This window comes from Peromyscus californicus, unplaced genomic scaffold, assembly GCF_007827085.1.
Source record: "Peromyscus californicus insignis strain IS unplaced genomic scaffold, ASM782708v3 Scaffold_19__1_contigs__length_69161282, whole genome shotgun sequence".
NCBI lineage: Eukaryota > Metazoa > Chordata > Mammalia > Rodentia > Cricetidae > Peromyscus > Peromyscus californicus.
In genome coordinates this window covers 23,602,128-23,628,370 of record NW_026294491.1, presented here as the reverse complement: position 1 = coordinate 23,628,370, position 26,243 = coordinate 23,602,128, and the positions used below count along the sequence as shown (strand labels likewise).

The 26,243-nt window shown below is 43.9% G+C and overlaps 2 protein-coding genes across 9 annotated transcripts in view; one reads left to right on the top strand and one right to left on the bottom strand.

Moving 5' to 3' along the window:
* The window catches only part of Rufy2 (RUN and FYVE domain containing 2), a 37,400-nt gene extending 32,221 nt beyond the window's left edge, over nucleotides 1–5,179 (top strand). Inside the window, exons 18-20 of one of the 2 annotated variants that reach the window (XM_052744836.1) lie at nucleotides 63–2,647; nucleotides 4,457–4,558; nucleotides 5,034–5,179. In XM_052744836.1, coding sequence (XP_052600796.1) covers nucleotides 63–206 — 144 coding nt within the window. In that variant the 3' untranslated portion in view covers nucleotides 207–2,647; nucleotides 4,457–4,558; nucleotides 5,034–5,179. Of the gene's footprint in view, nucleotides 1–62; nucleotides 2,648–4,456; nucleotides 4,559–5,033 lie in introns of those variants that run through there. The other variant, XM_052744837.1, reaches the window with a different exon arrangement.
* On the bottom strand, nucleotides 2,949–14,080 carry Hnrnph3 (heterogeneous nuclear ribonucleoprotein H3). Of its 7 annotated transcripts, none has more exons than XM_052744844.1 (10): nucleotides 13,876–14,080; nucleotides 7,858–7,992; nucleotides 7,222–7,360; nucleotides 6,521–6,705; nucleotides 6,002–6,088; nucleotides 5,736–5,851; nucleotides 5,013–5,148; nucleotides 4,437–4,532; nucleotides 4,160–4,252; nucleotides 2,949–4,063 (listed from the first exon to the last, which is right to left on the bottom strand). In XM_052744844.1, the coding sequence occupies exons 2-10, from the start codon at nucleotides 7,967–7,969 to the stop codon at nucleotides 3,987–3,989; spliced, it is 1,041 nt and encodes a 346-aa protein (XP_052600804.1). In that variant the 5' UTR covers nucleotides 7,970–7,992; nucleotides 13,876–14,080; the 3' UTR covers nucleotides 2,949–3,986. The 7 variants fall into 7 exon arrangements, with proteins under 7 accessions (XP_052600804.1, XP_052600803.1, XP_052600805.1 ...); XM_052744843.1 differs by having other exon boundaries at nucleotides 13,896–14,075; XM_052744845.1 differs by lacking the exon at nucleotides 13,876–14,080 and adding an exon at nucleotides 13,115–13,228.
* Nucleotides 14,081–26,243: the final 12,163 nt, after the last annotated feature.

Below are 26,243 nucleotides of genomic sequence, written 5' to 3'. Positions count from 1 at the left end.
ACAAAAATGGCTTCTAACTCAAGTTTTTTTTTTTTTTCCTTCCCAATTTTTCCATTTAATAGCACCACTGTAGAAACTGCGGGGAAATTTTCTGTAATGCCTGCTCTGACAACGAGCTGCCTTTGCCTTCTTCACCAAAGCCAGTGCGAGTCTGTGATTCCTGTCATGCAATACTCATTCAGAGATGCTCCTCTAATGTGCCGTGACACTAGAACTCTATCTTCGTGCACAGAAGCACCTGCCGTGAGTGTGAGGACCGAGTGTCCAGTCAGCACTGTGCCTCTCCTCCAGCTAACACCCAGGATTCTAAGTTGTATAGTTAGTATTCAGTTTCTGCACTTACTCAGATTTTAAGATAGCATGTTTTATCACTACTTGGAACAGTCATGTAACCCTTAAGGAAAGGCCAGATAGCAGAGCTAATAATGCACATTTGCCTTATCTTCTAGAGGCCTTCTTGAGAACAAGGCCACAGCTTGTTTCTGAACTGTCAAGTTGGCACCGATGGTGCCTGTAATTCTCTTAACGCACTTTAAAGCTTCACAATTCTCAGAGGAAGACTGGAAATGCACTCATTTTGTGATATGCCAATTGAACATCCTTTGTTGAAACAAAAGTTGTCCATTTTTGACCATGAACTCATGGACTTCCTTGCCTCAGCTTTGAAGTGCTGGGGTCATAGGTGTGTGCCTCCATATGAGGCCTGTATAGTCTTCATTGTCTGGTAAGGTTCTAACTTAATTGTATTTATTTGTTCTTTTCCCCTCGTCTACAATGGAAAAGGCCAATAGTTTTTTCCCCCCATACCTTTCTTTTTTTTGCTTGCCTACACCTTTCATATAGTGGATTAAAGGACCAGCTTTCCCTTCTACTCTTTAAGGAATGTTATATATAACCACCATCCTCGTCACAGATGCTACTTTTTGTAAAGGGTTGGACCCCAAAGACCCCACAAGCTTTTAAAGATTCTAAGCATTAAAAATAAGAGCATTTAGCCAGTCGGTGGTGGTGCACGTTTTTAATCCCAGCATTCTGGAGGCAGAGCCAGGCAGATCTCTGTGAGTTTGAGGCCAGCCTGGTCTACAGAGCAAGCTCTAGGACAGGCACCAAAACTACAGAGAGAAACCCTGTCTCAAAATACTGAAACAATAACAACAAAAAAAGAGCATTTAAAACTCTGCCTATGCAGTGACATAATTAAGTCCCCCTGCCCCCAATTCTCTTAGGAAACTTCTAGCATTACATTCCAGTGTTTACACCTATCCACAGTAGAATTTCACCCCATGTATCAAGTACCTTTATGCTGTGGACTTAGGCAGATAGTAGTTTCTTTTTTTCCAGCAGAAAAACATTTAAGTTACTTAAACCATGACCATTCAGGATCTTAAATGTATTAATTTCTGGTCTTGCACTTTTAAATCTATAAGCTCTCCACAGATTTTTACATTCCTAAAGACAGTTTAGTGATTGGGCACTTTCCTGATCCTAATTCTTCAGGATCTTTTCATCTGTTGTATTTCAGTAAATTTTATAAATTGTCAAAATGACAACATCAGTATTTTCACCAGCTTCTGGGGCCAACTTAAATTAGATCTGTCAGATTTTGAGGCGTCCCATTTTGGAAACAGGGACTCATGTAACCTAAGTTGGCCTCTAACTTGGTGTGTAGCAGATGACCTTGAACTGATTCTCTGACCTCCATACCTCCCAGCTGCTGAGATTACAACTGTGTGCTGTTTTATGTGGTGCTGGGGATAGAACCCCTGGCTTTGTGCAGGTTGGCCAGGTATTCTACCAACTGAGCTACACTCCCTCCTCCCCGCCGATGTCATTTGTTGAGTACTGACAGAAATGGCCTTAAAACAGAATTAAGATGGTAAGGCAGGAAGGCCACAAGTTCAAGGCCACCCTGGTTCATCCCTAGAGCTCCAGATATATGAAACAGTGAAAACCTGGCTCAGAAACGAAAAATTATATTCTTGAAGCATTTTGTATTGATGGGGATAGACTAATAACATTTTTATGACTGTTGAAAGTGAGCATAAATGAAAAAACTCCAAATATTTTATTATGTGCTTTCTGTCACAAACATGGGCCTTTTCTGGGGCAGCATTAACTTGATCCCCACTGTCTAGGATGAGGCTATAGCTCAGTGGTAAAATGTTTGTTTACTGTGGATGGTAAAGCCCTGGGTTCTCAATCCACAGCACTACCACCAAACAAAATCACACAATCTCAGTTTAGGATACCCCATTCATTACAAACCATTCCCAAGCTGCTGTCATTCCCTTACTTACCCCTAGCCAGCACTCCCACAAAGATATGATCATGGTGCCAAGGAATTGTAATTCAAATCTGTATGTTTTTAAAATAAATGTGACTTTTATAAAACAAAGTTTTGAGAAACTAACAATGACTTTTATTGCTTTAAATTTTTATCTGTCTATGTGTGTCTGTGTGAGTGTATGCCACATGTGTGCAGGTGGCCTAGGAGGCCAGAAAAAGGTACTGGATTCACTGGAGCTACAGTGAGTTGTGATCTGCCTGATGTGGGTGCTGGGAACCAAACTCAGGTCCTCTGAATGAGCAGCAAGTGCTCTTAACCACTGAATCACCTCTGCAGCCACCTCCTTTGAGATTTAAGAAGGTAACCCTTGAAGTGCTTTTGACCCCTGTGCCAGGCATGCAGACTAGCTCATTAGTGTATAGGCTCTAGGTGAAACCCTGTCCCAAACCAAAGAGAGAAATTCACTGTTTCAGGACTCTAGGCTCCAGGTAACAAGCTGTGGCACTCCTTTTACAGTCACTTTCTCAGAAATCTCAATTTGGCATCCGTGGTACTTGTCCCTACCTCCTGAGGGCTGGGATTAAAGGCCTGTGGCACCACACTTTCTAGCAATGTGTATTATAACCAATAACTGACACAAAGCATTCTAGGACAGACAACGTTCCTTTATCTCCCATGTTAACATTTATTACATGAATAACATTGCTAGCAAAAACAAGTAACAAGTTCAATAATGGAGTTCACATTGACAGGTTTCAATTTGATCCATTAGCCAATTTGGGGAAAAGCCACATTGAATGAAGTGGTAAGATCAGAAAGCACCGTTTCCTTGCTACACAGAACTTACATACTCAAAGCCAGTATCAGATGCAGCACTGTTTTACACTTTCCTAAGTATAGTCACTTAGACAGTTGAAAGCCCCTGTCTTCTTGGGTGAGAAACTAAAAGCACACGTAAGAACACACCCATCACAGTAAATACTTGCATATTTACACCGACTTCTTCTGCCACCATCGACAACTCTTAGCTACTCCAACAAACTCAAATTTTGGGAACATTTTTGGTATCTTGGTCAAGTGTTACGAGGATTTTTAAATCTAGGGCTGTAATTTCAACTAATACTTCCAACCTCTGGGTTTATAATTCATAACACAATTGGGACTATTTAGATTCCAGATACCCCTTAAATTATTCAGAGCTATGCTTGATAAATAAGAGTGAAAATACAGAATTAACTGAACTTACATTCCTGAAGCCACCTGAATGCATCCTTAGGCTTTTTATTTACAGTGTGTCCAGGAGAGAAAGTTAGCTAACTACTCAAGCTCTAGTCTAGATGTCTGCTTAAGACTTGCAGTCTTAGCCTCTCACATTGCACTATGCTACTTTTTGTAGAGCTAACAGTAAAATACATCATCCCAAATCTTAGGAAGGCAGCACATCTTTAAGAGTACTTATATATAAAAAGTAGCAACATCAGTGGTTTCAATATAAAAATTTATTTTAAGTCAAAGTATGCAACAAATAAAACCTACAGAAAACAGATTTTCCCATCACAATCTGTTGCTTTACCAAATAATATCTTGAAAACACATTCCTTCAGTCATTATAAAGTTCTTGAAATACAAAAGAAATTCAATCTGTAAGAAAGTCTAGTAGACAGATGCTGTTGTTAGGACTTGTACGTTGGTGGTGTTTTCAGTACATCCCACGCCATCCACCTCCACTCATTCCACCTTGCCCATAGTAACCTCCACTGCCTCCACCACCACGACCTTAAGAAGACATTAAGAACCACCATCAGACGTCCATGCACATTATAATAGTTATATTTTAAGTGAAAGACATTGCCACAATACAAACAGACTTACCGTAACCTCCCAAGCCATCAGGAGTGCCGTATCCTCCACTGTAGTTGTTCCCCATTCCCATTCTCCCGACAGAGCCATAGCCTCCTTGATTATCTGCACATTAAAAAAAAGTAACAGAAGATGGTTTCCAAAGTAGCCAACACTGCCTATTCCAAAGTTTATGAACCCAGGTTTGGGAGGGATATGCTGAAGCACCAAGGCAAGAGGATTATGAGTTTCAGGCCAGCCTGGACTACAGAGCAAGATGCCCCCATCTCAAATACAAAACTATACATACCCATTCCATCTCTGCCATAGCCTCCCATTCCGGAACCTCCCATTCCAGAGCCACCTCCAGGAGTGGAATTCAAGAAGAGTTCAATATATCGATGTTCTTTAAAAAAAGAAGAGTGGAAAAAGGTAAGAATAGGAGAGAGAGGGATATTCGATCAAATGTACTAATTAAAGGTCAATCAGCTAGTATTTAAAGCAGGCTTATCCGTAAATATAGGACTAGATACAGGACTATATAAGCAGCCATTAAAGTCTAGACATTAATAGGTGAAATGATTTTAAGACCTAGGATCTACCAAAGACATTTTTTTTTTTTTTAAAGATTTATTTATTGATTATGTATACAGTGTTCTGCCTGCACATATGTCTACAGGCCAGAAGAGGGCACCAGATCTCATTACAGATGGTTGTGAGCCACCATGTGGTTGCTGGGAATTGAACTCAGGACCTCTGGAAGAGCAGCTAGTGCTCTTAACCTCTGAGCCACCTCTCCAGCCCCTACCAAAGACATTTTAACAAGTAATGATTTTATGAACTGCACACGCCTATAAAACAGAAGCATGCCAAAGACACCACTTACGCATGTTGTTTTTATCTTTAGACATGGCAGCCACTGCATCTTCATGGGTCACAAACTCTACATCTGCCTCTCCTGTTGCTCTGCCATCGGCTCCAATGTCAATATGAACTCGGATTGGATTGAGTGGTGAGAAGAACTAAATAAAAGTTAATGACTTTTAAATTCCAGTTATTTAAAACCAGCACATCCCTTCATTTTCTCCCTAATCCACTAAAATAAACTACTGAGGGTCTACAAAGGCTCTAGCATTGTGGAGGTAGGTTAAGTCACCCTTTGCTACAGAGGTGGTCAACTTGGCTCACATAGGGAAGGAATACTTTTTTAAAATGCAAAGTACTTACTGCTTTTGAAGTAAGGCAATACTAAATTTTAAATGAAGTTTGGGGTTGTTTGAGACCCTACCACTAAAGGCAAATTCCTACCTGATTGACTCTATTCTTAACTGAGCTTTTTTGATGCATTTTTTTAAACTGTTTAAAAATAATGTCATGTAGGTCAGCACATAATGGGCACAAAACCTATGTGCATATTAGGCAAATAATCTATCACTAAGTGACAAGCTTAGTCTGAATCTTAATAAAAGAGATAAGGCATGGTGGCTGCCTGTATTTCCAACATGCTCCAAGTCAAGTTAGGACTTCTAAATTCTAGTCCAGTTTGGGCTACAATGAGACCTCCCCGCCAAGAATAATAAATAAAAAATACCCACTATATACCACTTACATTAGCAATATCATTTTCAGTCGCACGAAAAGGCAGCCCTCTCATGTGCACAAAATGACCACCATGGAACCCTGAACTCGCATCACCAGCTCCACCATAGCCATGTCCTCCCATGCCTAGATTATAAACCATGGTGTATTCATGTAAGTATACACATATCAATCAACACCAGTGCAGTGACACAAGTCTCCATTAACCCATCAAAGTTGCCTAATTACTACCGGACCCTTACAAAGAAAACAGCACAGACAATTTTCTTAGTTTACCTCTTCCATCTCTCATCCTGTCATCAAAGCCATCATTTCCATAGCCATAATTATTATAGCCACCATAGTCATCAAAACCTCCATAGCCTGTGCAAATGTAAGGAAAAAGAAATACCATTCTGAGCAATTTATTTTGTAAGCTAGTTTACAGAATCATTTGCGGTCAACAGTCTTAGCTTCTTCATTAATGTTTTCAGCTTAATGCATATGAGAAAAGCAGTTAACCCTTGATGGGAATGCAAACATCCACAGGATAAATTCAAACACAACATGAAAACCAAATTTCATTGTTATGCCAAGAAGAAACATGCCAGTTATCTTTATTTTTATTTCTACATTAAGTTTTCTAGGTGTTAATATGTGCATCAATCAAGTTCCACAGTGGAAATCCCATAATTTCATGAACAGGTTTTAAAACCTCGTAGGTACTGAAATTACTGCCATTTCTGTATTTCTTGACAAAGTGTCAGGAACATCAAGAAAATGACAACAGAACCTTTGTTCATTAGATACACATACCACCATCATATCCATCACCTCCTCGTCGCATTCTGTCATACATACTTCCACGCCCAGCTCCATAATAACCCCCTCTTCCTCCTATTGGTCTATCATATGGTCCCGGTCGCTGTCCCAGCAGTCTTCTTGGTGGATCATAAAATCCTTTGATTTCACTCCTGCTACTCCTGAAGATCTCAATATACCTATGTAAAAAGGGTTAAAGTACAAGCTTCAGCACAGACGTATTAGAAAGTAAATTAGATACTGGGCAAAATACAGTAAGTTTGTCTATATCTAGGAACATAACCCAATTTAAATTGTCTAAAGAAACCATAAGGTAACATTTTTACACCTACAAACTTAAATAATTAAATATTTAAGTTTTACAGAGACAAATGAGTCATTTGAAAACACTGAATTATGAATATATTTTTAGTTTGTTTCCTTTAGTACAAGATAGGTATGTAAGAAAAACAAGTGATTATACAAAAACAAATTTAACAACATCCTACAAAGAAATGGAAACAATCTAATTTTAATTTAAACTATTAGCATTAATTCCCCACCCAAATCTGTAGTTTCCATGTTAAATATAGGTAATTATCAATTCTTTAAAACTACCCCAGAAAAATGTTATGGTTACCCCCCCATTTAAGCAATAGTGACCCACAACCCCCAAAAATAAAAATTGAACACCATCCCAAACTCTCCATCCCCACCTGTGCCCTATTCTTTCCTTGTGTTTCCCCAGAGCATTTTCTGCTATCTCCTTTGAAGCAAACTGCACGAAGGCCTCCCCTGTGCTTCTCCCCTGGTAGTCCATCGTCAATGTTATCCCATTTGGCACGATTTCCAACCCTTTAACCCAAGGACAAATACCCCATCAAGGGGAACAGTGTTAAAGGCTGAAACATTCCCATCTGAATCAAATATTTAAAACAAGTCTAAACAAAACAAAACAAAACGCTTAGTTTCCCATCACCCCATAATACAAATGGAATATTTTTCAAATATCACTGGATTAAATATTTTCTGTGACTAGTGTTTTAAAATTATACTTCTAAAAACCCACTACATGAAAAAACTACAAATCATTTAACTGTGCTCCCAATGCTAACTCATAGCCCATGTCATCACAGTTATTCTCAGTTAACTATACTATACATCAATCAACGTTTACATAGCCTACACATTCTCTATTGAATATTAACTGGAGCACATTTCTCATTTTATTATATAACCCAGATTATCACAAAATTAAGTTGCAAAATCAAATGGGTTCTATAAATGAAAAACCATCTAATAAAAAACATATAATTCAACTACTACTAAACTTTTACTAGTGCTAGAGGTACCTTGAAAGAACTGAACTATCTCCTCTTTGCTGCAACCAAATGGCAGTCCTCGAAGTCGCACTGTCCCATCACTAGCGTCACTTGGACCGTTATGTCTCATAACCCAATCCATTTCAATACCGCTTGACTTAATTGCTATGAAAACAAACAAGCACATAAGGCAGTCAATCACAACACACTCTTACCAAGATTGAACACCTCTCCCAAGTGTCACAGAATGCACAGAATGCATGCAAGGTGACTCCTGCAACAATCAGCAACAGTACCCTATTAACACTCTACTTTGGGGTGGGGTAGGGAAAGGTAATGAAGCTCACCCCTCTTCTACCAAACAACCCTGACGGTCTAATAAAAGTTTGAAGAATTCTACCATCAGAGTAAGATTTGTTGTAACACACTTGATCCTTTTCCTCATTCTACTTTTTTTTTTAACTTTTCAAACTTCAATATTGACCCAAAGCTGTGCAATTTCTTTTTGGTTTTGCAGACACGGTGTCGGTGTACCCACTATACTTAGCTTGTTTCTGTTTCCAAAACAAGGGTCTAACTTAGTAGCCCAGGTTAGCAGTCTTGCCTCAGCTGTGAGTGCTAAGATTAGCTAAGTCACCTGTCCAAATGCAAAATGTTTAAGAACAATCACATGAAAGGTATATTATATAGTCGTCTATTCATACTGAGGTTTGAATGTTAAAAAAAAAGAAAATGACAGCAGCCAGGTAGACCTCAAGGTCATCTTTGACTACACCAGCAACTGGAGGGTAGCCTGGGCTGTACAAGACCCTGTTTCAAAAACAAAGGGAAACAAGTAAAAGGCTACTCAAAACAAATGCTATGCGGACTATGATAGAAGGATCTCGAGTTTGAGACTAGCTGGGACTACAAGGGAACTGCTTCAACACACACTCAGATGAGTACCTTCAAGAGTAACATCTTTTTTGGGGGTGGGTGAGGGGAGTTAAGACAGAGTGACCAAGAACCAGGCTGGTTTTGAATCCCAGATACCTGCCTGCCTCTCAGCCCTGGAGAGCTGGAATTTAAGGGAAATGTCACCACTCCACATCATGCTCAGCCCCTTATCTTTTTTTAGTCAAGCAGGTTTAAACAAAGTTTACCCAAAAGTAACATATTGACACTCACATGGTATTTAAAAAGCACATCCTCCAATGAACACACAACCTAGCTAGAACCCTTCCCTAGAGGCGGCGGCACTTTCCTTTTACGATTCCAGAATATTTTTAGAGACTAATGCAGAAGTTCTGCAGCTGTGGAAACTTACCAGCCCTTGCTTAGTTCACTATTCAGCTGTAGGAATCCTACTCACCTGAATATTCCAATCTTTCCCTCACCACCTCCTCCCCTACCAACAAAACAATTTTTTTCACTTGATTAGGCTTGAAGGTATATCAACACCATTCACTAATGGTTAATTCCGTATCATCCATTAGAGGCAGCATCTACAATTCTAATTCTAATTTTCTTAAAATCATATGGTAGCATACTCCTACAACCCTAGCCCTGGGAGGTTGAGGCAAGAGGTTCAGTAGTTCAAGGCCAGACTCTGCCTTTAAAAAATAAACAAATAGGCCGGGCAGTGGTGCATGCCTTTAATCCCAGCACTCAGGAGGCAGAGGCAGGCGGATCTCTGTGAGTTCCAGGTCAGCCTGGTCTACAGAGTAAGTGCCAGGACTGTTACACAGAGAGAAACCTTGTTTCGAAAAACCAAAATAAACAAATTAAGGGAAGCTGGGCAGTGGTAGTACACCTCTTTAATTCCAGCATTTGGGAGGCAGAGGAAGGCAGATCTCTTGAGTTCGAAGACAGCCTGGTCTACACAGTGAGTTCCAGGACAGCCAGGGCTACACAGATAAACCGTTTCCCAAAAACTGGGAGGAAAAAAAAGGAATAAATTTCTTCTACAACTCATACATCAACGAACCCAAGGATACAGCTCAATGACAGATTAAATGTCTACCATGTGCCAATTGTTGGATTACATCCTAAACATCTCTCCCCAAATAATACATGCATTAAGGAAAGCCAATGTAATTTCTCTACCAGTGACTATTAACCTCTACATGTGTATATCATCTGCATGTGTGTTTATTGTGTACTAGTGACTGAACCTCAAACCCTGCTGAGAGAAAATCCAGGCCCATTTTTAAAAATTTTAAAGCAAAGTCCATGAAAAGGTAACACTCCTGACAGAACCAAAATGGTGAAAACACAATTTAAAAACTGACATAGCTAATTCTTCGGCACACTTGATTTAAAAGAAAGCACGAGGCCCTACATGGTGGCACATGTCTTTAATCCCAGCATATGGGAGACAGTGGCAGGCTGTGAGTTCAAAGTCAGCCTAGTCTACATCTTAACAAAAAATGAAAACAAAAACATGGGGTAGAATGGCTCACTAATCTGCCATTTGATGGCTACTTAAAATACTGAATTTCTGAGCCTGGTATTCATGATAAAATACAGCAGTAGTTGCTGGATAGTGGTGCACGCCTTTAAGAACTCAGGAGGCACAGGCAGGCAGATCTCTGGGAGTTCGAGGCCGGCCTGGTCTACAAAGTGAGTTCCAGGACAGCCAGGGCTACACAGAGAAATCCTGGAGGGCGGGGTGGGGGGAAACAGCAGTAGGTAAGTGAGGTATTGGCACTCACTGCTGTATTTTACAAGAATATTTATATTCTGTAGTTCTGATCTGCTTCAGATAAACATTCACCTTTGACAATTAGACTTGATGGACCCCGTAAAGCAGGGGTTCTCAACCTTTCTAATGCTTCGACCCTTTAATGCAGTTCACGTTGTGGTGACCCCCCCCAACAATAAAATTATTTTTGTTGCTACTTCATAACAAATTGTAACAGTAGCAAAATTAGTTAACATTTGTGTCTTCCAATGGTCTTAGTCAACCCACAGGCTGAGAACCATTGCTGCAAAAACACTGAGATGCTCCACAAAATCTCAACTGTATCTGAAAAACCATTTTGGTCCTGAAAGGAAACAGAAATATTAAAGGTGTTTTGATGTTTAATACCATTCTAGAGTACCCCTGAAAGACAGTACCATATCAACTTTGAAATAAAAGCTCAGAAATGTTTTACCATCTCCACTATTTTCTTTGGCGCACGCCTTTAATCCCAGCAATCAGGAGGCAGAGGCAGGCGGATCTCTGTGAGTTCGAGGCCAGCCTGCTCTACAAAGCAAGTTCCAGGAAAGGCGCAAAGCTACACAGAGAAACCCTGTCTCGAAAAACCAAAAAAAAAAAAAAAAGGGGGGGGGGGCAAGAATACAGCTCAGTGGTAGAATGCCTACCTAGCATGCATGAGGCTGCAGGCTCAGCTCAATCCCCAGTGCCACAAAAGCAAACCTCAAAGTAGAGGTAGTTATTCTTTAACTCTTAGGTTAGAGCAGTTCTCTCTTGTGGTGACACTGGCCCCCACCCAAGGCAGGGTCTTGCTCTCTAACCTGGACTGGACTCTGCAATGGGATTACAGGTGCTACCACACCAGCTTAGTTGAGTCCTTCCCCTCAGTGTAATGACTATCATTCATCATAGAGAGCACTGGCTACTCCTGCATCCACATGGGTGATCACAACCTTGTATAACCCAGTTCCTGTTGATCTGACACTTCGGGCTTTCTACTGGCACCATGCATGCATGTAGTGCACACACATCCACACAAACAAAACACTCATAAAATAAAGGGGGCGAAGTGGTATTTCAGTAGCAAATGCAAGGGAGAAAGCTCTTTTGTGTGTGTAAGACTTAACGTACCAGTTTTGCTAGTATCAAGGATAAAGTTCTTAAATTCTCTGAAAAACACTAAGCTGCTAATAAAACTTTCAGAGCTATGCAACAGTTTACTATTTAGAATACTCCACTCCAACCTTTCTTTGCAACACTGTTATCAACTGATCACTACTCTGCTTTTGGAATCCCAACTGTTCTCAGGCCCCTGGGAGACCAACCTGAGTTACACTACCCCCTCAAATCCAAGAGCGTCCCAGGTGCAGTCCCTTGCCTGTAGCCCAGCTAGAGTGGAAGCCAAAGCAGAAGAGTGGGTTGAGCCCAGGGGGTCCCAGGCTGGCCTGGGTAAACAGTGAAACACTACCAGAAAACCTCCAAGTGTTATACCAATTAAAAATACTAGCAGTTAAAATGAGGCCAAATTTTTGAGATTTTAAATGAAACTTCCTAAAGGAAGCAAAAATTTCAGTCATAAAAGACTACATACTATTTCAATTATACACAACCCAAGAGCATAAAAATCTATAAAACATAAACATGATCTGTGACTTCCAAGGTCTGAAATAGAGAACAGGTCAGCATATGGAATGACTTAGTATGTACATCTTTTTGAAATTATAAAAGTGTTTCTAAAGTTGAGTTGTAATACTCTGAAAACTCATACTAAAATCTGTAGAAATATCACTTTAAACAGAAGTTAATGGATGTTATGAACTGGGTATGGTGGCTCATAGCTGCCATCCCAGCAGTTGGAGGCAGAAACATCAAGATCCTCGAATTTCAAGGCCAGCACAGTCTACAGAGACCCTATGTCCAAACAAAACCATCTTGTAGGCACAGGAGAGTTAAGAGGGCAGCCTCCTGTACATATCCAGTTGCAAGCTAATATCAAGAGCCTGTTTCAAAAAACCAAAAAAGATGTTTATAATGTAATCCAGTCAAGAAAATGTGGGCATATCACTTAGTTCTTTATAGCAGAGTCTGAGTTCTTTGCATTTTAAAAGCCCATTAAGGATCTGCTTTTTCTAGGTGGCATGGGCACTAGTGCAGGCTAACTTCCAGACCCAGGGTGTTCTTTTTCCTTTTTAACCCATATTCAATGAAAAATTACCGACACGGTTCTGATTTAAGGACCCGCAAACACCTCCACCAGCACGCGATTAGGCTAGGCTTTTGTTGTTGTTCAAAACATCACAGTTCCGACACTTGTTTTCAACATCCTAGCCATCAAATCAAAACGAATATATTTGACTTCCGGCCTTAATCACAAGTCGACACAAAACAACTCTTGGGAGAATTAACTACATAAAACCTTACTGAACGATCCACCCCGGCCTAAAAGCAGTCCCACAGTTCCCCCGGACCCAGCCTTTTTGAAACACACCCACTTCATCCCATTCCTATCTGGTAGGCCGCTCACTTCTCTTACAAAATGAAACTCTCGGTAAACATCTAATGTGGGGGGGGGGGGGGACGGACGACCCTCTGGAGATGCGTACGTACTCCATCCGCAGGTCCAAATCTGGACTCCGAAGGCCGGCTAAGCATCCTTTACCTCTCCTCCTGGAGACCGTCCGTTTATCTAGCTTGCCCTAGAGCCCAGAGAACTAGGGGACGCCCCGCCTCCGGCCCGGGGCCAGACCCGGAGCACAGGCCACCTCGGCCACCGAGCCGCGCAATTACAAAGGAGGACCGCCGTCCGCCTTTGTCCTGCCTCGGGAGCTGGAGCGCCCCCGTCGCCGCCGGCGTCTCCTGTCCCCAGCTCCCCCTGTCTCCCCCTGGGAATCTGCGTCAGCCGTGTCACCAGCAGCAGCCCGGCCAGCCCAGGGAGTCGTCGTCCCCCCCCACACACACACCCCCGGCCCGCCGCTTCGAGACCACGGAGGACCGAGGCCGCCGTGGGAGGCCGGGCCGCGCCGCGCCGGGCGCCATTTCCACCCGGGAGCGCGTCCCGCTCGCCCTCCTCCTCCCTACCGGAGAGCTCGGGACTCACCCGCCCACAGCTCCCAACCCCCCGGCCCTTCCCCAACACTTTCCACCGGCCGGAGACGACCGAGTTAGGCCGAGCCGGGAAAGGCGGGAAGGCGACCCCGGCAGCCCACCGGCCCCAAGATGGCGGCAGCCGAGCGGCGGGGAGAGCGAGCGGGCGGGCGAGCGGCGGGAAGACAGCCCCGGAGGCCAGCCGACGCCAACCCTCCCTCCCCCGCCGCCGGGGCCCTCGTCCTTCTCCCGCCTCGGCTCTCGGCACCGCCGGCCCAACCTACCCCCTTCTACTTCAAGATACCCTGTGAGGCGCTAGTAACGCCGACGCCGACGCTCGCGGGCAGGGACGGCGGGCTCGTCCGCGGGGAGCGCTCCCGACAACGGTTTTTTTGTTGTTTTTTTTTTTTTTCTCCCCCCCTCCAACCGTCTCCGCCGCTGACAACCGCTCGGGGAGCTGCGCAGCACAGACACTGGCCACGGGGGATGGGAGGGAGCGAGCGAGCGAGCGAGCGGGCGGGCGAGGAGGAGGGGGCGGGGCCGAGCGCCCCGGCCGGCCGCCCCGCCGCCCGCGCTGCTCTCGCGAGACTTGACTGACAGGCCGGTCTCGGCCAGGGCGGGGCGACCTGCACCTGCGCACTCGGGGCCCTTGCCCGGCTGCCTGGCTGCGGCCGGCTCCGTACCTCTCTGGCTTAACCCGACGGCCCCGCGGGTCCGCCGAGCTCGCCTTTTAGGGAGGGCGTGAGTCGGTTCTGAGGGGAACCGTGATGCCGCGGTTTGCTGGGGCTCTTTCCGGCTCCGCTGGGAATAAATCCCATCAAGGCCCGGCGTGGAAGGAGCCACGTGGTTCTGCCCCCCAACACCAGGGAAAGGCTTTTTTTCCTCGTCCACCATGCTTGCATTATGCAATCGGAAAGAATGCGTGTTTGGCCTCAGAAGATACCCAGATACGAAGATACCCAGCAGGATGTCGGTCCCAGCCTGGCGTTTTGCTCTCAGTGCGGAGCCCGCCGTGACCTCTTGATTGGTTTCCTGCCTGCCACGTTTAGTTTTTCTCTTCACTAAACCCAGGGACAGATCAGGGGCCCAGGGCAGTTGACTTCGTTTTCTAAGTAGAGTTTGGTGTTCCTGAAAATGATGCTTCACAGGCGACACCTAAGGAACGCCTTTTGAGGTTCCGTGCTGGTACCACGGTTCCTCATGACACCCCTAGGCCTTTTTAAGTTTTAACACAAATGGCACATGGAAAATCTGTGGGAAGGTGGAGAGCAATCTTGGGGGAAGAGACTTAGAGCAGGAGCTGGAGAGATGGCTCAGCGGCTAAGAGCACTGGCTGCATGCACCCCCAGAGGTACTGAGTTCAATTCCCAGCAACCACATGGTGGCTCACAATCATCTATGCCCTGTTCTCACAAAGAGTTGTACATGCAGATAGATCTCTCATATGCATAAAATAAATTAAAAAAAAAAGACTTAGAGCAATTAATGGGCAAAGAGAAGATGAGTTATAGGCCAGGCAGGACGGGTGAACGCTGTAAACGTGAATGTGAATGGGGATACATTGTAGTCATCCTTCATTTGTTCAGTTCAAAGATTTCTTTGTGCTAAAGAGACTGGGAAGCCCATCAGGAATGGAGTGGGGCTGGAAGGGGACCTTAGCAGTGGAGAAGAATAAGTTTTATTTACCATGAGATTTTTTTGTATGTTTAGACTGGAGCCAGGAGGCCAATTACTTAGTTTCTGGTATGGAAATTTCCATTTCACAGCTTTAATTCATCTTCAAACCTACTTAAATTTCTTTAGTACTCTACTGATTTTAACCCGGAGTATTCCTCAGAGGAAGTGGTGGTGGTGGGGTGGGCAATGTGATTATAATTCCAGACAAGAAACCCAAAAGATGTTGCAAAAGCCGTAATAGCTCGGGTTTATTAAGAACTTACTGGAACTAGGTATGGTTAGCAAATCATTGTCTTTGTTCTTGGGTAGTCAAGGATATCCTTGAACTCCTGACCCTCCTACCTCCATGTCAACTGTGTCTCTATAGCCCTAAAAGGTGGTATTCATTTCACAGATGCTGTGCCTAATCCCAGAACAATGAAAATAGTTGCCGAAGGTATAGAGCCGAGTGAGTGATGCAACTCTAAACCTTTTTTTTTTTTTTTTTTTTTTTTTTTGTGGTTACAAGTAAGTTAGTAGTTCACTGGTTGGAGACTTTGGGTGAAGTTACCCTATTGTTACTATAACCCCCTAAGGTCTCCCCTTTCTTTTAATAGCTGCAGATTGAATTTAGGGCCCAAAGCATGTTCTCCCTTTAAGAAGTAATTAGTTTATTAGCAAAACTCGGAGCTCCACACTTAGGGTGAATTCTCCCCAGGGCCTTCCTTCCCTGGATTTAAATTACATGGCTTCTTTATTCTTTCATTCTTTCAACCCGATTTGGTAGGTGGAATTCTGTAATCCCTTTCGCTCTTCGCCTGGAATTCAGTCCACTTACTGCCTGAATGAATTTGGCATTCTTTGCACACACTTTGTGTGGTTATGGGTGACAAGCCTCCCATCATTCTCCTGAATCTGATGTATGACTTTTCACCACCCAGTAGTGATGTTTCTCTTGGAGGGTTTTTTTTTTTTTCATAATTTCTTTATGGCGAGCGCTCTTTACAAATACTATGAAGATTTAGAAGGCCTTTTGCCTTTTTATTACAGCAAGTAGGAATTTTTTAGTTTAAAGATGCATTATGCCGTGGTAAACGTAATTTTTTCTTAGCTTCCTCCCCCACACATTTGAACCCTGTTAGTAAGGCTTGGTGCCATTGGACCCTGCTGCTTCTCCAGTGATGCCTGCAGAATTGTTTCCAGATGGATCGCTAAGGAACTGTTTCCATGGAGATGGTTACAACTCAGGGCTCCCAGCGGCTTTCTTGATCGCCCCTGTCTTTTTACCCTTCTTCCCTCCCCTTCCCCCATCTCCCTACCACCTCTCTCTTTCCTCTCTGGGCAGAGAGATCAGAGGGACCCTGAAGGGGATTTTTGTTACAGTTCACAATAAGAGAAATGAAGCAGGAGGAGGAAATGGAAGTACCCAGCCTCCCAGAGGAAAACAATCCGAGGCACACGTGACCATGTATTAATCCATCAGCATGAAAAGGAGAGGAAAATTCCATGCAGGCCTGTCTGAAAATGAAAGAGAAACTGAGAGATTGCATTCTCTTGGGGCAGACAGAGCACATTAGCTCGAAACTAGTTTACAATCGATGTTCATATATCCCTAATGATATATCATTAACATGGGATTATCATAACCATTTTGCCCGTATGAAAACAAACCCAGAACAAAACAAGCCACAGAAACGTACTGGCTTTGTGTCTAATCAGTGTTTAATGGCTTTGTAACAACAGCTCTGACAAAACCTTCCTGAAGGGCTTCTTTGGTTTATGCCCGGCTATCTGGTGTCTTTAGGAAAGGACACCTTCTTCTCATGACCATCATTGTTTCTCAGGGCAAGGCTTTCGGGGAAAGATTTCATTCTTGAGACTTTGTTTAAACGACTTCACTGGGAACTATGGAAACCAAAGACCTCATCTAGGATGATTCTAAGGACAAAAGGTAGCCCTACGGCAGGAAGCACCTCGCCCATTCATTGTCTGTGCATGGAGGCCAGAGCGCAAGCGTCTTTAACAGTGTGTGTGTGTGTGTGTGTGTGTGTGTGTGTGTGTGTGTGTGTGTGTGTGTGTGGTGTTTACAGTGCAGGTGTGAAGGGCAGAGGACAGCTTTCGGGGGTCGGTTCTCTCCTACCATGTGGGTCCTGGGGAGTCAGGGTGGTAGGCTTAGTGGCAAGTGTCTTTACCTGCTGAGCCGGCTCACCTGCCCCGACCACCTCTTCATGAGACAGAGTCCGTCATTGGCCTAGGGGTTGCCCAGGCCAGGCTGGCTGGTCAGCGAGCCCCCCGAGATTCTCGGGTCTCGGCCCCATGTCCAGCTTCTTCTTCTTCATGGGCTCAGACTCAGCTCCTCATGCTTGTAGGGCAAACACTCTGCCAGATGAGCCATATCTTCAGCCCCGTGTTTGAAAATAGTTCCAAGTGCTGAACATTTATTCTGCTCCAGTGATTCCTGTGGGTGCCAAGGGGTGGAGGGTGGGGCAGGAAAGATGAACCACCACAGTGACTTTTAGAATATTTAAGTGGGCAACTTAAATGTAGAAAATTCAGCATAGACCGTTTCTCTCAACACAATTTTATAGTTTTCTATGTGGGCTGCTTTTTGGGACTTGTTACCTAGCCCAGGCTCCTCTGGTGGTCTCCGTTCTACTGGTTCAGTCCACACGTGCTATTGACAAGTGTGCATCACCACACCTAGCTGTTAAGCATCTTTTTGTTCAAGATTTAGGTTTATGTATATGTGTGTGTGTGCATGTCTGCATGAGTTTATGTGCACTGTGTGCTCACAGGTACCCCCAGAGGCCAGAAGGCATTGGATGCCAAGGAAACTGGAGTCACGGGCAGTTGTGAGCCACCTAATGTGGGTTCTGGGGACCAAACCGTGGTCCTCTTCGAGGGCGGTGAGCACACTTCACTGCTGAACCATCTCTCTAGTCCTGCTTTTAAGCTTTTAGGGGTAGACCCAAATAGGTTTCATTGTATATATACGTATGTTTCTTCATGTAAAAACAGTAATGATGGTTACACTTAGCAGCAGAGACGTGAACTCATTTTTACCAGAGTCCAGCCAAGTTAGTCTATGTGTTGGTGTGTGTGCACACACATGCATAACTGAGACCCAGTAAACTTAGGAATGTGGCCATGCTTGACTTTTTGCATGGATGCTAGGGTTCCGAACTCAGGTCCTCCCCCTTGCGTAGCAAGCCTCTGACCATAAACACCAGTCAGTAGGGCTAATGGCTCTCGTTAGGCACCAGCTCAACTTCAAGATAGGTGTTGCCTTCAGCAATGGGGCCTTACCATCAGTTTGTGGAGAGCGACCAACAGCAACCTTGGCAACAGCTTGAGTTGTTCGGGGGTCCTGTGGGGCCCCTTTGGCCAACAACTCAGTTAGGTGTGACCCATTCCTGACACTGGAGGTTTCCCTTATGTGGCAAAGATGCCTAGTTGGGGTTTTGTCCCCCCTGTTGTTTGGCAAGTCCGTTTAGATTTCGTTCATATCTGTATGTATTTTAAGAAGCTTCTACTGTGGTAGGTTTCCATATGACCCTTCAAACAATGGCCCTTAATGTTAATTATCCCCTGCCTCTCTCCTCTCTCCATTTAATACTCCTATTCCACTCTTTCCCTGTCTTCCATAACAATATATTCTATCCCCTTCCTTGGGAGAATCTAACCTTTTCCCTAGTTCTTTATACCCAACCTCTTATTCTATACCTAACCTGTGTGATTATACAGATTATAGTATGCCAATCAAAAGCTTAAAAGCAGCTGGGCGGTGGTGGTGCATGCCTTTGATTCCAGCACTTGGAAGGAAGAGGCGGGAGGCCAGCCTGGTCTACAAAGCGAGTTCCAGGACAGCCAAAGCTACACAGAGAAACCCTGTCTTGAACCCCCCCCCCAGAAAAAACTTAAAAGTTAATGGCCACATACATGAGAATACATATGCAATATTTGTCTTTTTGGGTCTGGGTTACCTTATTCAGGGTGATATTTTGCTAGCTCCACGCATTTACCTGCAAATTTCATTTTAAAAAACCTGAATAATATTCCATTGTGTAAATGTACCCCATTTTCATTGTTCATTCATTAGTTCATGGGCAGCTAGGCTGTTTCCAATTTCTGACTCTTATGAATAGAGCAGCATTGAACACGGATGAGTGAGTGTCTCTATCGTAGGATGGAGAGTCCTTTGGGTAGATGCCCAAGAGTGGCATAGCTGGATCTTGAGGTAGATCTACCCCCAGCTTCCTGAGGAACCTCTGCACTGATTTCCATAGTACAGGTTTGCACTTCCACCAGAAAAAGATGAGTATGTCTTTTGCTCCAAATCCTCACCAGCATTAGCTGTCATTTGTCTTATTGCTTTTGGCCGTTCTCACTTGTATAAATTTTGAAATCTCCAAGTAGTTTTAATTTGCATTTTCTCTGATGACTAAGGATGTTGAATGTTTCTTGAGTGTTTCTCGGCCACTTGTATTTCCTTTTTTGAGAACTGTTTAGTTCTTTGTTTTGTTTTAAGACAGGGTTTCTCTGTGTAGCTCTGGCTGTCCTGGAACTCACTTTGTAGATGAGGCTGGCCTGTAATTCACAGAGATCCACCTGCCTCCCAAGTGCTGGGATTAAAGGCATGCGCTACCACCAGCCAACTGAGAACTGTTTAGTTCTGTACCCCATTTAAATTGGGTTATTTGTTTTCTTGATGTCCAAGTTTTTTTAAGTTCTTTATATATTTTAGATATTAACTCTCTATTGGATATGTAGTTGGTACAGATCTTTTCCTATTCTGTAGACTGCCGCTCTTTCTGACTGATGCTGTCTTTTGCTATATAGAAACTTTTCAGTTTCATGGAGTCCCATTTATTAATTGTTGTTCTTGGTACCTGTGCTATTGGTGTTCTGTACAGAAAGTCTTTTCTTTTTTCTTTTTTTTTAAAGACAGGGTTTCTCTGTGTAACTTTGTGCCTTTCCTGGAACTCACTCTGTAGCCCAGACTGGCCTTGAACTCACAGAGATCCACCTGCCTCTCATATAGTAGGCAATTCCTCTATCACTGAACTGCATTCCCAGCCCATGTCAGTCAGAGCTTTCAAACCCCCTTCCAGGTCTGGAGAGATGGCTCAGCAGTTAAGAGTACTTGCCGTTTTGTTTGTTTTTGGCTTTTGGTCTGTTCTGCGTTTTGTTTGTGTTATTATTTTGTTTTGAGACAAGGTCTTGCTATGTAGCCCTGGCTGTCCTGGAACTCTCTATGTAGACCAGGCTGGCCTCAAACTCACAGAGATCCACGTGTCTCCGCTTCCTCAGTGCTGGAATCAAAAGTGTGCTCCACTAAGCCCAGTTTCACTGCTGTTTTTGCCGAGCCCTGGGGCTCAGTTCCCAGTACCCGCTCACAGACCCCCGTATCTCCAGCTCTGGGGAATCCAGTGTCCTCTTTTTTCCTTGCGTAGGTGCACGTGTGTGCACACACATTAGAATAAAGTTTAGAAACAAACTCTTCCCAGCGTCTCATGAGCTCATGCTGTTTCTTTTCAACATTTGCTTCAAGTCAATCGTTTGCGTCAGTAACTTCCCTACAACCCAGGCAGACATAATGTTATTAAACAGTTGGTTGACTGTTTTTGACAAACAATTCTGGAGAAAAAGCTGTTTTTTCTATGTGAACCGAATCAGGTTAATAGAAAAAGCGTTGCTATTGGGAGTCTGCCAGGAGAATAGCAGAGAAGCCAAGCTGTAATTCACTGTGAACATATCCCATCGCTTTCACAGACCGTCAGATTGTTCCAGAACGATGGTGGTCTCCTCTTCTTTCTACTCCTCTTCCTCCTACCCCTTCCTCCTCCTCCTCCTCTTTCTCAATTTTATTTGTTTTTGAAAGAGGATATCACTTTGTACTTGTGGCCTCCCTGGAACTCATTATATAGATCAGGTTGGCCTTGAACATATGTCCAGCCTCCTCAGCCCCTTACATGCTGGCCTTGCTGTTGGGTTTCAAACCCAGGACAAACAGCTGAGGTGCCTATTTAATGTATCAAAGTGGACCTGACCTCTGGGTCCTTCTGGAACCCCTCAGTCCCTGCCTGTTACAGGGTCCTCCTGGCTGGCATACTCCACCTGCACCCAGAACTTTCCCTATATAATCCAACAGTTTTGGTTGCCTTTGGGCCTCCTGGCTGCTGCACCTGGTTCTCCTTTCTCCCCCTTCCTCACATGGCACAGCTCAGCCTGGACATGTCCCCTCTGGACTCTCCCAGATGCTCCTGTCCCTGTCTCTACCTGTGCTCTTCCATATGTCTGTAATAAACCTTCTTCTCCATCATACCTAGGAGCAGTCATGCTTCCTTTCCTTTTTTTTTTTTTTTCATTCAATTACAGACAGGAGTTGCTAAGTCCGACAGGGTCTCTCGCTGTGTAGCCCTGCCTGAACTGGAACTCGCTCTGTAGACCAGGCTGGCCTCGAACTCAGAGATCCACCTGCCTCTGCCTCCTGAGTACTGGGATCAAAGGCATGTGCCACCATACCTAGCTACTTCAAACTCTTGATCCTCCTGCTTTCTGCCTCTCAAGTACTAGAATTAAAGGTATTAATTTCAAAAGAGCAAGATTCTACAAAGCTCTATAAAAATTGATGAGTCTAACTGTGAGATTATTATATACAAAAATTTAAAATTCAAAATATAAATATCCGTCACAGTTGCTTAGTCAAGTGTGGTTTCCTTATACAGGAGTAGAAAGGACCCAGCCAGTTTTTGATGGGCATTGCGGGGGGGGTGGGGGTGGGTGGGGGGGGGGTGGTGGGGGGGTGGGGGTGGGGGTTGCCGTCATAAACAAGCTGCGGGATTGTGCTGCTCTAACTCAGAAAAACATCAGGACACCAGATAATTTTTGTTATTTTCTTTAAAACAAATGAAAACAAAAATTTCCCAACATTCATGTTCACAGAGGCTGGCAGCACTCGGCTAATGAACATTTTACAATGTCAAAGACCAGAACTGCTGTGTATGATAGAGCACCCTAGTTCAGAGGCAACACTCACAGTGAGTTTCTAATGTGAACAGCTACAGGATAGTCGGAAATCCTCTCTGTCACATCTGTAGCCAAAGGAGACTATGGACAAAAGGCTAGAGAGCTACAAGCAGAGCTGGGCACAATGGCTCACGCCTTTAATCTTAGCACTCGGGAGGCAGAGGCAGGAGGATCTCTGCGAGTCTGAGGCCAGCCTGGTCTCCAGATCGAGTTCCAGGACAGCCAGGACTGTTACACAGAGAAGCCCTGTCTTGAAAAACAAACAAATAAAAAAGCTCCAAGCAAACCACAGTGTTCCCAGGCACCCCCAAGGGGAGGCTCAGGACTAACCTACTAGACACAGGGACATGATTCCTTCACATTTGCTTGGTTAAGTGGACCCAATATTAGATTTCAGGGACAGTTTCAGTGTTCTGTCATGTGACTCAGGGCCAGAAAGATAGGTGTCAAAGGGACATTAACCTTTTCTGTACTTTCTGTTTATTAAAAGAGTGTATATTCATACCAAATTGAGGATTGAAACCCGAGTTATGAATAAGAGAAACCTGGGGCTAGAGAGATCCCTCAGGGGTTAAGAGTATCTGCTACTCTTGCCGTGGACCAGGGTTCAGTTCCCAGCACCCACATCTGGTAGCAGGTGATAAAATGCCATTTCAGAAGGGGTGGTGCCCGACACCGGAGAGGAAGGACTGAAGCACAGAGAGGGACGTCTGAACAGACAGCCTTTTAGACGTCTTCCACCAGGCCAAGTAGCATTAAGGCGTGCCCTTTTATCTAAGTGCATCCCTAACCTGTTTCAATAACACTTATGCAATGAGTCTTAGGGACAGGGTTTGGAAAACTTCCTGTAGCCAAAAATGAGGAAGTTTCTGGCCTGGAAGCTCCTTCTCCTATACCTCTCCCCATTCGTCTCCTCAGCCCATGCTTTAAAATATTCCTCCTATTAACCTGGCAAACATAAGCAGTTTTTCTGAGTCGTACTCAGGGTCTCAGAATTTGAGCTTGCTTTACCCAGCAGGGCTGCATAAGGGGATGGTTTGAGCAAGGGCGTGGTTACTAAGTGTTTGGAAGGGTCTACACTTGGCTGTGTAGTGTGCTTTGATCTAGCAAGGGGGAGGTCTTTTGCCCCCCCCCCAAACCTTGGCATTGTTATAAAAAGCCCTTTTGAATAAACAGAAGAGGCCATTGGGTAGTGATCCAGGCCCTCCTGAAGCTATCCTGTGTTTCTGTCTTTCTTCTCATCAACTAGGTCTCTCGTTCTATCTAATATTTCTTATCCCTCTCTCCTCCTCCTAAGAACCCTAGAAAAGGTAGGAAAGGTAGGAACTGGACTCCCCACAGCCTTCCATAGAAAAGAGTTTTTATAAGGTGGGAAAATCACCTTCATCAGGACCTGAATCATCCACGTTGTAATCTTGGAATTCTTGGCCTCTAAACTATGAAAATAAATCTGTGTTTAAGACAGTCTGTGGTGTTTTGTTCTGGCATCCTGAGTTGACTAACACAGATCTGTTCTTTCTGGAGGTTTTGGGGGTGGGAGGTGGGGATTTGCCCTTTGCCTTTTCTACCTCTTAAAGGTCACTCATGTTCCTTAGTTTCTGGTGCCTTCCTCTATCATTGAAGTCAGAAGAATAGCATCTTCAAATCTAATGTATACATATATATATATATACATATACATAAACATATATACATTGCATACACACACATTGCAATATATATCGAATTTGTCAAGGTTCTCTAGAAAAACAGAACTGATGGAATGAATGAGATATGCATATAAAGGGGGTTTATTAGAATGGCTTTCAGGCTGTGGTCCAGCTAGTCCAACAATGGCTGTCTACAAACAGAAGTTCCAAGAATCCCAAAGTTGTTGATTCCATGAGGCTGGCTGTCTCAGCTGGTCTTCTGTCTATGCCAGGATCCTGAAGAAGTAGGCACTAATGCTGGTGAAGGAATGGACTTGCAGCAAGAGCAAGCAGGCAAAGATAACCAGCTTTCTCCTTCCATGGTCTTTATATAGGCTGTTGCCAGAAGGTGTGGTCCAGATTAAAGATGGATCTTCCAGGGCTGGAGAGATGGCTCAGTGGTTAAGAGCACTGACTGTTCTTCCAAAGGTACTGAGTTCAATTCCCAGCAACCACATGGTGGCTCACAACCGTCTGATCTGGTGTCCTCTTCTGGCCAGCAAGGACACATGTAGACAGAACACTGTATGTATTAATTAATAAATATAAATCTTTTTTAAAAATTTAAAAAAAGATGAAACTTCTGCCGGGCTCAGTGGTACATGCCTTTAATCCCATTACTCAGAAGGCAGAGGCAGGGAATCTCTGAGTTTGAGGCCAGCCTGGGCTACAGAGTGAGTTCCAGGAAAGGCGCAAAGCTACACAGAGAAACCCTGTCTTGAAAAACCAAACAAAGACGGAACTTCCCACCTCAAAAGATCTGGAGTAAAGGTGTGTCTTCCTACTTCAAATGATTTAATTAAAAAAAAAAAATCCCTCACAGGTGTACCCAGCTACTTGGGTGTTGGTTAATTCCAGATGTGGTCAAATTGACAACCAAAAAATAGTCATCACATATACACACATATTAAAGATCCACCATTAAAGATCCCTGTTGGCTGGGGATTTAGCTCATCGGTAGAGTGTTTTGCCTAGCCTGTCTGAGGTCCTGGGTTTAATCCTCAGTACTTATAAAAAAAAATCCTTACCTGGGGGTTCTAATAATCCAGAATAATCAGTTGATTAAACTTCAACCTAATTCCCTCTTGCTAGTTACAAAACATACTTATGGGTTCTTGAGAGTTACAATTCGGACAACTTTGGGGAGTGATTATTTTGGCTGCTACTTTGGGACATTTACTATGTCTCAGGCAGGAAGTTTAGAGGTAGAACACTTAAGGTCATCTAGCAGGCACCAGAAAGCACACTCTTTTCCCCGTGTCTAGTCCCTAAGCTTTCTGTCTCCTTGCTTGTCGTGGTCCAAAGACCAGGCTGTTGCATTTCTGGTATCAACATGTTCAGCTCAGGGGGAAAGGGAAAGGATGGGGTAGCCTATGCTCTTAGCTCTGTTCCCATTCATCAGAGACAGAATATTCCTCCCAGAATCTTTCTAGCCACTTCTGAGACTTGTCACCATCTAGCTGTAGGACAGTCTTTTAAGATCGAGCATCTGGCAAAGGGAATGAGATTGTCCTGAACCGGCAGGGACCCGGCGCATCCCTGAAGCCAAAACAAAACCCAAGTTCTTTGAGGAAGAGAAGGTGGAGTTGGGTATGTTGCAGGTGGAGAGATAGGGACATCTTGTTGAATAAGTGAATGACGGGTTATTAGAGCTTTTGAGATCTATTCTTTTAAGACTTTTGTTGTTGTTGGTTTGGGAAGTGTTTCTAGAAACTTAAAAAGTTAAGGGTAGAATTCTATTCTTCAGCAATGAATTTCATTAAAAACCACATACAAAGCCAGAGCTGGGTGTGGTGGTATATCCATGCTATGAGGCAAAGGATTTACTTGAGCCCCAGTATCTGGGGCCAGTGTGTGCAGTAAGGTAAGGAAACCTCTCCCCCACAAACTCAAAAAATTGGGAGCTTTGGGAGTTGTAAACCTTGTGCTTAGCATGACTGAGTCCCTGGGTTTATCCTCAACACACACACACACACACACATACACACACTTTAAGAATATATGTGTGTGTATTATAGATACATACTATATATATATTTAGAGTTTGCTTTTTGAAACATGCCTTCTGTGTGTAGTCCTGGCTGTCCTGGAACTCACTCTGTAGATGATGCTGGCCTCGAACTGCTGGCTTTGCTCTCAATCCTACCTTAGCCTCCCACAGGGTAATCACAGGTGAGCAATGCCATGCTTGACCTTGAGAGGAGAGCTTGTCTGCATGGGAAGACTGCAAACAAAACCTGTGCCTCTCAGACGTCTCATGAACTTCCTTAAAATTACTG

Coding starts and splice junctions, on each gene's coding strand:
- Hnrnph3 (XM_052744841.1), bottom strand. CDS start 8,014: ATGTGCTTGTTTGTTTTCATAGCAATTAAGTCAAGCGGTATTGAAATG. Junction 5,852..6,001: donor CAGGATGAGAGATGGAAGAG/GTAAACTAAGAA, acceptor TTTATAATCTAG/GCATGGGAGGACATGGCTAT. Junction 4,064..4,159: donor TGATGGCTTGGGAGGTTACG/GTAAGTCTGTTT, acceptor TGTCTTCTTAAG/GTCGTGGTGGTGGAGGCAGT.